We start from the raw sequence: 12,207 nt of genomic DNA, 5'->3' as shown, positions 1-12,207 counted from the left end.
AGTGGTAATCTTGAGGCTTTAGTTTTTTGAGGCTTCAATGAGGGGAGGCTACAGTCAGAGAAAAAAAAGCTCCAGGTAAAGTTTTTTTTCTCCTTCCCTTCTTTATATCTGCTCAGTTAGGTAAATGGTATTTTCATCATGGACATCCAGTCCCTATATACCTCCATCCCCCACTAGGAAGGTCTCAAAACTCTCCACTTCTTTTTGAATTCCAGACCTAACCATTTCCCCCATACCACCACTCTCCTCCATCTAGCGGAATTAGTCCTTACTCTCGATAATTTCTCCTTTGGTTCCTCCCACTTCCTCCAAGCCAAAGGTGTAGCCATGGGCACCCGCATGGGTCCCAGCTGTGCCTGCCTTTTTGTTGGCTTTGTGGAACAGCCCTTTTTCCAAGCCTATACGAGTATCCGCCCCCCTCTTTTCCTTCGCTACATCAACAACTGCATTGGCGCTGCCTCCTGCACGCATGCTGAGCTCATTGACTTCATTAACTTTGCCTCCAACTTTCACCCTGCCCTCAAATTTACCTGGCCCATTCCTGACACCTCCCTCCCCTTTCCTGATCTTTCTGTCTCCATTTCTGGAGTCAACTTATCTACTGATATCTACTATAAGCCTACTGACTCTCACAGCTACCTGGACTATTCCACTTCCCACCCTGCCTCTTGCAAAAACGCCATCCCCTTCTCGCAATTCCTCCATCTCTGCTGCATCTGCTCTCAGGATGAGGCTTTTCATTCCAGGATGAAGGAGATGTCTTCCTTTTTTAAACAAAGGGGCTTCCCTTCCTCCACCATCAACTCTGCTCTCAAATGCATCTCTCCCATTTCCTGCACATCTGCCCTCACCCCATGCGCCTGCCACCCCACTCGGGATAGGGTTCCCCTTGTCCTCACCTACCACCCCACCAGCCTCCGGGTTCAACGTGTAACTCTCCGTAACTTCCGCCATCTCCAATGGGATCCCATTACCAAGCACATCTTTCCCACCCCCCACCCCTTTCTGCTTTCTACAGGGATCACTCCCTATGTGACTCCCTTGTTCATTCGCTCCCCCCATCCCTTCCCACCGATCTCCCATCTAGCACTTATCCTTGTAAGCAGAACAAGTGCTACACCTGCACTTACACTTCCTCCCTTACCACCATTCAGGGCCCTAGACAGTTGTTACAGGTGAGGCGACACTTCACCTGTGAGTTGGCTGGTGTGATATACTGCATCCAGTGCTCCTGGTGCAGCCTTTTATAGATTGGTGAGATCCAACACAGACTGGGAGACCGTTTCACTGAAAACCTATGCTCTGTCCACCAGAGAAAGCAGAATCTCCCAGTAGCCACACATTTTAATTCTATGTCCCATTCCCATTCTGATATGTCTATCCATGGCCTCCTCTACTGTCAAGATGAAGCCACACTCAGGTTGGAGGAACAACACCTTATATTCCGTCTGGGTAGCCTCCAACCTGATGGCATGAACATTGATTTCTCTAACTTCCGTTAATGCCCCTCCTCCCCTTCTTATCCCATCCCTGATTTATTTATTTCCCCTCTTCTTTTTTTTCTCTCTCCCTGCCCATCACTCTTTGCCTGTTCTCCATCTCCCTCTGGTGCTCCCCTCCCCCTTTCTTTCTCCCTAGGCCTCTGTCCCATGATCCTTTCCCTTCTCCAGCTTTGATCCCTTTTGCCAATCACCTTTCCAGCTCTTAGCTTCACCCCACCCCCTCCTCTCTCCTATTATTTCGGATTCCCCCCCCCCCCACTTTCAAATCTCTTACTATCTTTTCTTTCAGTTAGTCCTGACAAAGGGTCTCAGCCCGAAACATTGACAGTGCTTCTTCCTATAGATGCTGCCTGGCCTGCTGCATTCCACCAGCATTTCGTGTGTGTTTCAGGAATCAAAAGGTTGAGTATGGTGCGAGTAATGTTTTGAGCTGCGTATATTTTAATGCAAGAAGTATCGTAAGAAAAATAGATGAGCTCAGTGAATGGATCAACACTTGGAATTATGACATTGTAGCCATTAGTGAGAATTGGTTGCAGAAGGGTCAGGGCTGGCAGCTCAGTATTCTGGGGTTCCATTGTTTTAGACATGCAAGAGCGCAAAAAAGGAGGGTTGGCATAATTAGTCAGGAAAAATGTCATGGCAGTGCTCCGTCAGGTCAGACTGCAGAAGTCGACTCGTGGGTGGAACTGAGAAATAAGAAAGGTTAATGGGGCTGTATTACAGACCACCCAACAGTACTAGAGATTTAGAGGAAAAAGTTTGTAACAAGATCGCAGACTGTTGCAAGAAACATTTTAGGTGATTTTAACTTTCCAGATATTGACTGAGAATCCCATATTGCAAAAGGACTCGATGGGATAGAGTTTGACAAAACGTGTTCAGGGAAGTTCCCTTCATGGTGTGGTCCATGGGTTGAGATACTAAATTGGAGAAAGGCCAATTTTGATGGTATCAGAAATAATCTGGCAAATGTGGATTGGGAAAGACTATTTTCTGGCAAAGGTGTACTTGGAAAGTGGGAGGCCTTCAAAAATAAAATTTTGAGAATACAAAGCCTATCAGAGATAACATGGGTAGGGAACTTTGGTTTGCAAGAGGCCCTGGTTAAGAGAAAAAAAGAGGTGCATAACAAGTGTAGGCAGGTAAGAACAAATAAGCAGCTGATGGAGTATAGGAAATGTAGAGAACATGCAAGAAAGAAATCAAAAAGGGGAAAAGAAGGCATCAAGTTGCTGTAGCAAATGAAGTGAAGGAGAATCCTAAGGGATTCCACAGATATATTAAGAGCAAAAGGACGTCAAGGGACAAAGTTGGCCCTCTGGAAGACCATAATGGTAATCCATGTGTAGAGCCAAAACAGATGGGGGAGATCTTAAGTGAACTTTTTGCAACTACATTTACTCGGGAGACAAAGTCTATAGAAGTGAGGCAAGACAGCATCAACTTCTGGACCCTGTATAGATTACAGAGGAAGAGATGTTTGCTATCTTGAGGCAAATTAGGTTGGACAGCTCCCCAGGGCCAGACAAAGTGTTCCCTCAGACCCTACAGAGACAGGTGCAGAAATTGTCAATGCTCTGGTGGTGTGCCCCAGGGATCAGTGCTTTGTCTTCGGTTGTTTATCATCTATATCAATTATCTGGATGATAAAGTGGTTAACCGGATCAGCAAATTTGCAGATTACATCAAGATTGTGGGTGTAGTGGACAGTAAGGAAGGCTATCATGGTTTACAGAGGGATCTGCATCAATTGGAAAAATGGGCTGAAAATGGCAGATAGAATTTAATGCAGACAGGTGCGAGGTTTTGCATTTCTGTAGGACTAATCAGGGTAGGTCTTACACAGTGAATGGTCAGCCACTGAGGAATGTGGTAGAACAAAGGGAGCTAGAAATACAGATCCATAATTCATTGAAAGTGGCATCACAGGTGGATAGGATCACAAAGAAAGCTTTTGGCACATTGGCCTTCATAAATAAATGCATTGAGTACAGAAGATAGGATGTTATGTTGAAGTTGTAAAAAACACTGGTGAGGCCTAATTTGGAGCATTGTGTGCTGTTTTAGTCACCTAATTACAGGAAAGATGTAAACAAGGTTGAAAGAGTATAGTGAAAATTTACAAGGATGTTGCTGATTCTGGAGGACCTGAGTTATAAGGAAAGATTGAATAAGTTAGGACTGTATTCTTTAGAATGTAGAAGATTGACAGGAAGTTTGATGGACGTATACAAAATTATACAAGCAAGCTTTTTCCACTGAGGTTGGGTGGGACTACAACCAAAGGTTATGGGTTAAGGATGAGTTTAAGGGGAACATGAGAGGAAAATTCTTCACTTGGAAAATCATGAGAGTGTGGAATGACTTGCCAGCATGTGGTGCATGCAAGCTCAATTTCAACTTTTAAGATAAGTTTGGGTAGGTACATGGATAATAGGGATATGTAAGTCGATGGGGTTGGCAGTTTAAATAGTTTTGGCATGGACCAGATGGGCCAAAGGGTCTGCTTCTGTGTTGTACTATCTATGACTCTCTGACTCTAGCGAGGTCACTGTCAATTCATTCACTGTGTAACACTGTGCTCACCAATAATTTTCCACAATCTAAACCTGTAAAGTGTGGACCATTTCCTTTACAAGTACTGTGCAAAGGTCTAGCTATATGTAAGTGCCTAAGACTTATGCACAGTACTTAAAGCTGTTTTTTATATCATTACCGGCATGAGTTAGTTTTGATTTGCTTTGAAGCACATGGTGGAAAGAGATGCATCTCTATCCTCTTTTTATTTGCCCTTGAAACAGCGATATCTGTGAGTCTTAAGCTTTTGTTACTATTGGTAAACATTTAGTAGATACAGTACTGTCCAAGAGTCTTAGGCACCCTAGCTATATATACCTATGTGCCTAAGACTTTTGCACAGTAATGTATCTCAGAAATCACCTCTCAACAAACCAGATCTCAATGATAAAATTCACTGCTAGGGCTTTTGACAGAGTTCAAGACTATTTCAACGCCAAGAACTCAATCCCAGCACAAAACTCTGGTCTATTGAACAACAGTAATCCCCACACTCTTGCACACTTTGAGAACTGTTCTATCTACAACAGTTACCCTTCAAAGCACTGGAGAGATACCAACAAAAGTATCTACAAAACACTCCAACTCCATTGGCAGCGTAAGCAGACCATGACAGCATTCCCTCCCAACCAATGTCCCCTGTTTTTAGTACACTTAACTGGCATCACTGGCAAGCCAAAAAAAAAAATCAACATAGTATGAATTAGAAGTTCATAATTTTGGTATAATTTTTTTTTCTGGCGGTTTGATGTTTATCTTTAGAAGCTTCTTGTATGACGCATGGCTCCGGGGTTGAACACCTAATGGGTTATTTTTTTCTCATTTTTTTCTTGCTTTAGTAGGGTTTTTTTCTTTTCTTTTTTTGTGTCACCATATTTTTTTAATCCTTAAGAGCAAACACGAGGAAATCTGCAGATGCTGTTAAATCAAACAACAACACACACAAAATGCTGGTGGAACCCAGCATCTATAAGCAGAAGCACTGTCGACGTTTCGGGCCAAGACCCTTCGTCAGGACTAACCGAAAGGAAAGATAGTAAGAGATTTGAAAGTAGTGGGGGGAGGGGGAAATGCGAAATGATAGGAGAAGACCGGAGTGGATGGGTGAAGCTAAGAGCCGGAAAAGTGATTGACGAAAGTGATACGGAGCTGGAGATGGGAAAGGATCATGGGACGGGAGGCTTCGGGTGAAAGAAAGGGGGAGGGGGGGAGCACCAGAGGGAGATGGATATTCACCTGTGAGTCGGCTGGTGTGGTATTCTGCGTCTGATGCTCCCGGTGTGGCCTTTTATATATTGGTGAGACCCGACCCAGACTGGGAGACCGTTTCGCTGAACACCTACGCTCAGTCTGCCAGAGAAAGCAGGATCTCCCAGTGGCCACACATTTTAATTCCACATCCCATTCCCATTCCAATATGTCTATCCATGACCTCCTCTACTGTCAAATTGAATCCAAACTCAGGTTGGAGGAACAACACCTTATATACTGGCTGGGTAGCCTCCAACCTGATGGCATGAACATTGACTTCTCTAACTTCTGTTAATGCCCCTCCTTCCCTTCTTACCCGATCCCTGACATATTTAGTTGTTTGCTTTTTTTCTCTCCCTCTGCCCATCACAATGCCTGTTCTCCATCTCCCTCTGGTGCTCCCCCCCTCCCCCTTTCTGTCTCCCGAGACCTCCCGTCCCATGATCCTTTCCCTTCTCCAGCTCTGTATCCCTTTTGCCAATCACCTGTCTGGCTCTCAGCTTCACCCCACCCCCTTTGGTCTTCTCCTATCATTTCGCATTTTTCCCTCCCCTTCCTACTTTCAAATCTCTTACTATCTTTCCTTTCAGTTAGTCCTGACGAAGGGTCTTGGCCCGAAACGTCAACAGTGCTTCTCCTTATAGATGCTGCCTGGCCTGCTGTGTTCCACCAGCATTTTGTGTGTGTTGTTTTAATCCTTAATATCGTTTTTTTTTTCCTTTTGAGACACTGTAACTGTTACTTACTTTGATGTACTCCTGTTATTTTGTATAATAATAACAATAATAAAAAGATTTGAAAAGAAAGAATTAGAAGTTCATGTCCTACAGCCTGCAGCAACAATCAATGAGATTGTGGCTGATTCTGACAATAATGCAATTCTACACTGTAACATACCTGGAGAAGTCTCTTCACACACTGATGGTGCCCATGCTTTGCTGCCAAATGTAAAGCATTCAATCCTAGATTGCAAGCAGACACATGTCAAATAAATACCTTGCTCCAAATTAATATCCTCTAGAAAATAAAATGTATTGCATATTATTCACATAGTGTACTATTTACAACAGTATGTAGAAAACTACTTGATATGTTTGCAATAAATTCCTGGATGCCACTTGAACACTGTTTGTTCAAGCCATTTATTCTAAACCATAACAACCGGCTAAGGCAAAATAATTTCCTTCCTTTTCTTTGTGCCTTTGTAAGTATCGTAAATCTGTGCTTTTTTTAAACTGATCCACTGAAAACCTCCTGTGGAAGAATTTAAGACTCTTTGGATATGTAGGGGTTAACCTAATTGCTTGTGAATGTTCTTAAAATTTAGCTAAAATCTTTGCAAGAAAAATGTTGTGGCACCGCATTTATGTAGTCACATTGTTTGTTGAAATCTAGTTCTAAGTTCAAAGTCAAGCAATATTCTTGTTAAGTGCTTTTAGTCACATATGCTGTGTCTATATAATGAAGCAGGTCTGCAAGATAAGCAGAGCCCCTAAGCACAGAGGCTCTCCATGATATCATGTAATAAAGGCCTTTATTCTGAAGCAATTCTCTGATTTGGCCTGATCTATTCTGTCTACTGCTCCTGAGATTTGTCCGCAACAGTTTGGCGACGAGGATGGGATCCTCAATTTAGTCTCCGAGCTGAAAGGGGGTGCTCGTAGGGGTACCAAGGTAGCTACTGATTTATTTCATAACCAAACTCAGAGACCTGTGGAAAACAGAGGAAACACATCAGTGAGTGCTCATTGTGTACATAGTGTGTATAAAGAAACTTTGTGCTGTCTTAACTGAAATTAAAATTCAAAACAGGAAAAATAGGAAGAGCCAGCAGTCGATTGGCTAGCGCTGATCCTGCTAATCAACCAAAGAGTTCCAGAGGTAAGATGAAGGCTTTGAACATTCAACTACAGATAGGAAAAAAAAACGTCAAAAAGATTAAAAAGATAAAGTGGCACCACTAGCAAATAGCAGAACCCTTAGACCCGCCTGTATCCCCAGCCGATTTGGTAATCAGAGAGACCGGAGCAATAACATTCAGTTGTATGAGTGGTCACATGGGGATTGGTCATATGGGGGAAGTTTTAATTTGAGACTAATCCAGTACTGGGAGGATGCCACCCAAAATGGGGACGATGACCCAAATTGGGATGCTGATTACACGTTAAGATGTTTTAAATGATGGAAGGACACCAAAGATACCAACCTCCAAAGAAAAAGGAGATTAAGCAGCCTAAAACAGAGAAAGCTGGGGCTGAAACGAAACCTCCCACAGGACTTTATCCGCAACTCCCCATACCGGCCAGTGACCCATTGGCACCTAATGGTAAAATAGATGATTTAAAAATGATGATGACTGCCTTGGGATGACCCGCACCCACTCCTTACAACCCCCTATGCCAGAAGTTCAGGGATCTGACTCCCCCAGGGGTGCAGACCTCACTGTAACAAGAGAAAGGTCTCAGGAAAGAGGAACTGAAGCTGAGGGAGCTGAAGGAAGTGCTAGCAGTACTAGAGATGACTCAAAAAATTACGCCGGAAAATGCAAACAAAAAAGAGGCAGGAAAAGAGAAAAAGAGAATGGAGGATAAGCTTTTAACAAACACCTTCATTATATCCGAAACAGCCCAGTTTTTCCTGCTGGGTCCGCAGACCCTTTGTAAATTAGGGGCAACACTGCACTGTACAGCTGAAGGTATATACGTGGAGTTTCCTCATATTAGGGTCCCTCATATGCTAAGATTAATGAATGGGTGAGAAAAGGACAGTTCAGAACCCATACTATACTGTTGGCAGCTGGATAGTAATCTCTATGCTTGGCAGGTTCAGAGAGTGTATGATACATTGATAGGACAAGCCAACCTCTACACGGAAAATCTGCAATACTTGATTAATAGCAGCTGAGAAAAGATGCAACTCCATTGCATGATCTATTACACTTTGCAAACTGACCCGCACTTTGATCAGGCTGTACACCCTTATTTAAACAGTAACACTGAAGGGAACACCGTATCTGTTTTTTTGGTCCCGAGGGATTAGGGCTCCTGGTAGACTAAGTGAAAGATCAGGATAAAAGATTCCGACTAGGGGACTCCTCAATACCTCATTTGACAGTGGCCATAAACCACCAGCAAAGCCTACAGAAATCGGAACAATGATAAAACGATTGGCCAAAGAAACCAAGACTGTTTATACTATAACTCTGCCGGGACTGGGACAAGAAGCTCGAATAGAATTCTTTAACAAAAAGGAGGGGAGAATTATGTTAAAGTCTGAGAGCTGGGAAACAACCTTTGAAAAGCAACAACCACCAGCAGAATACCCTCTACTTCCCCCTACAGCCTGAGCACGGGTACCAGAGAACCAATGGACCCAACATAAAAATCATGTGGGAAAGGCCCAAACAGTTCTGGAGCATAAAGTTACTCTAAAAAGAATGTGCCACTGCCCTATATTAAACAGTACCATATGGCTACTGAAGCTGAAGAACATATCACTCCAGTAATTGACTCATTGCAGCGAGGGGTGCTGGTGAGGACACACTGCCTGTGTAACACCCCTAATTTAACTATTCCAAAACCAGGCCGGAGAAATGAGTGGCGTTTTGTGCAGGATCAAAGAGCCATTAATAAGATAGTCATCCCTATTGTTCCGCTGGTACCGGACACCAACATTATGCTTACTTTATACCTGCAGGAGCTAGTACCTTTACTGTAGTCGATCGGGGCTCAGCATTTTTCTCCATACCTTTGCATGAGGATAGCCAGTATTTATTTGCCTTTACTTATAAGAATGAGCAATATATGTGGACATGTCTGCCCCTGGGATATACCGAAAGCCCTGCAGTTTATGCTGCAGCAGTTAAAAATGATTTGGCCAAATGCCAGCTGTCTGAATATTCCACGCTGATTCAGTATACAGACAACATCCTTATAGCTTCTGCTACAAGGCCACAGTGTCTGACCAATTCTTTCACACTCCTTGAACTTTTGGCAAGAACAGGGCAGAGGATGTCTGTGGAGAAAATTCAGTTTTGCCAAGAGACTGTCCAGTACCTTGGATTCCAGCTCAGTAAAGGTTGAAGTTTGGGAAGGGATCAAATAAAAGCAATAAAGAAGGTCCCAGTCCCCAAAACAAAGAAAAATGACAGAATGCCGGGAGAGGGATGCAGTAATGCATTCTGCTACATTGAAAACAGAGCCCCTCATCGTGGAATGGACACTTGAAAGGGAGAAAGCCTTCCATGACCTAAATGTAATGGTACAAAAATCTATTCCCATTGTATTGGATCACCCATGTACTGTGATAGTACTCCATGTCGTAATGCTACTGTTGAATTCAGCTGCTACTCAGCATTTTACTGTAGCCAGGAGAGTTTATGAGGTAAGTCTTCTCTCTCAATCCAACTGTATGCACAAAAGATCTCTGGCTATTAATCCAGCTACTTTTGTTCCATTACCATCTGCACAGTGGGATGGGGATGACCAAGACTGTATGCTCGCAGTGGAAGCCCCTACTACTCACCCACCAGATCTGAAAAGCGAACCTATTGATAACCCTGATTTAATTCTTTTCACAGAAGGCTCTTTGCACCGCCCAAGAGATGATCTGCTGCTGACAGAGTATGCTATAGTAACTCCCCACAAGGTAGTAGAAGCTTACACCTTGGCAATGGAAGCATCAGTGCAGGCAGCGGAACTCTATGCCATTACCCAAGCTTGCTTGCATTTTGGCCTAAGGAAAAGCTGCCAATGTTTATTCCGACTCATGTTATGTGTTTGGGATAGCACGTGACTTTGGGCAATTGTGGAAAAATAGAGGATTTATCACCTTGTCAGGGAAAGCAATTAAACACACCTCCTTTGTACTGAACCTTTTACAAGCTATACACTTGCCACAGACTTTAGTAGTAATTAAGTGTGAGGCACACACCTCAGCTGAGAATGAGGTCTCCAAGGGAAATTGATTTGCAGACATGGTAGCAAAACAGGTGGCCCTTCAGCGACAACCTGCGCCACTGACCCCTTGGGCTGAATTGGGAGGGAAGGAGCTCCTTGTGTGTATTGACGACCAGCAGTTGCAGAAAGCCCAAACTCTTACCTCACAGCAAAAGAAATGTGCCTGGAGCAAATATGCATGTTACCAGAATACCGGGCTATGGCGTCACCCAGACGGCCGAGTAGTGTGCCGCATAGTTTATTTTTGCCCCCGGCTCGCCTGGTACATGGCCAGGCTCACATGGGTAAAGGAGAGATGCAGTACGAGCATTGTTTTGAAGAACGGATTGCAAAGAAGAATAAAGTCGGTTGAAGACACAAAAGAGTTTCCGAAGGCTGAAGTCTAAAACTTATATTTCATATTTGATCAATTTTTCTTCTGTTAATATGAATTTTTCTTCTGTTAATATGAATTTGTAATAAGGTTTCAATAAGCTTCTGTTCTGGCTGTTTATATACTGTCTTCTGGGTTTTTTTTGATACTTTTTTATTATATCCCTTTTTGAGGCTTTATTTTAATATAGTTTTCTTTGAATTTGTTTAAATTGAGCCTTTTATATTTTTGAATACTGAGTTATTTTTCTTTTTATGTTGCATCTTGGTAGGGACATAATTGACCTTGGAGGACCGAAGTTGCTGTCAACAGGATTTTTTGGGGAGGGAACTCAGTTGTTAGCTCACTGACTGTCTATTGATCAGCCTTCTGGCTTAGGGTGGGGGAGGGGCTACGACCTATTTCTTTCTGGGAGCTGTGCTGGGTTGATTATATGATTGCCTGTTTGACTACCTTACCTTATGATTTGCTTTCTAGTTTTACTAACTTATGGCCAGATCTTTTAATTACATGATGATTTGTATTTAAATGGTTCGAAATATTAACTTATTTAGTTTGAATGTGAAAGGGCTGAATCACCCCATTAAATGGAACAAAGTGTTTGCTTATATTAAAAAACTAAAAACATCCATTATTTTCTTACAAGAAACGCACATACGCAGCTGTGATAGCTTTCATTTTTTTACTTGGTGGAAGGGTATGCAATTCCACTCTTTGTTTAATGCAAAATCACGTGGAGTTTCGATATTTGTAGATAATACAGGTTCCTTTGTTCAACATAAAGTTGTTTTGGATCCTAATGGTCGATTTGTTATTGTATCAGGGAGCTTAGACAATAAAGTGATTATTTTTGCTAATGTATATGCCCCCCAACGTAGACGATCCAGGATTTTTTGAACGCATATTTTCATTTTTGCCAGATTTGTGTACTTACTCTCGTAATGGGAGAAGATTTTAACTGCTGGTTAGATCCAGTATTAGATCACTCATCTGACAAACCAGCCACACTTAATAAATCAGCTTTGTTTATCCAATCCTTTCTAACTAAATGTGGTATAGTTGATGCCTGGCGTTTTCTTCATCCGACAGACAGGGAGTATTCTTTTTTCTCTTTTGTCCATCATTCTTATACCAGGATTGATTATTTTTTTATTGACAGTCGAATATTCCATTGATTTGATTGATCGAATATAAAGAGTTTGCTATTTCTGACAACTCTCCTGTACGTCTATTTCTAGATCTATCCCTATGAGTAGATTTTGGCGATTTAACTTAACTCTGTTATCCAATGAAGGCTTTTTAAAATTTATGAAGAAACAAATTACTCTTTTTTTTGAAGAAAACATGTTGGAAGAGACATCTAGTCTTGTTATATGGGATACTTTTAATGCATATATCCGGGGTCAAATTATTTCCTATACTGAAAATATCATTAAAAAAGCTAACAAAGAGAGAAACAAACTAGCTAATCAATTAAAACTATTGGATTATAAATATGCTTCGGTACCTGATCCTGAAACATATAAATGATGTATTGAAACCA

General features: G+C 42.3%; 1 protein-coding gene across 1 annotated transcript in view; it reads right to left on the bottom strand.

Moving 5' to 3' along the window:
* ankrd24 (ankyrin repeat domain 24) overlaps positions 1-12,207 on the bottom strand; it is a 186,678-nt gene that overhangs the window by 104,594 nt on the left and 69,877 nt on the right. Inside the window, exon 4 of the mRNA XM_059990880.1 lies at positions 6,231-6,295. Coding sequence (XP_059846863.1) covers positions 6,231-6,295 — 65 coding nt within the window. The remainder of the gene's footprint in view (positions 1-6,230; positions 6,296-12,207) is intronic.

This window comes from Hypanus sabinus, chromosome 16, assembly GCF_030144855.1.
Source record: "Hypanus sabinus isolate sHypSab1 chromosome 16, sHypSab1.hap1, whole genome shotgun sequence".
NCBI lineage: Eukaryota > Metazoa > Chordata > Chondrichthyes > Myliobatiformes > Dasyatidae > Hypanus > Hypanus sabinus.
The sequence above is the reverse complement of the archived record's forward strand: the minus strand, read 5'-3'. Positions and strand labels throughout refer to the sequence as shown.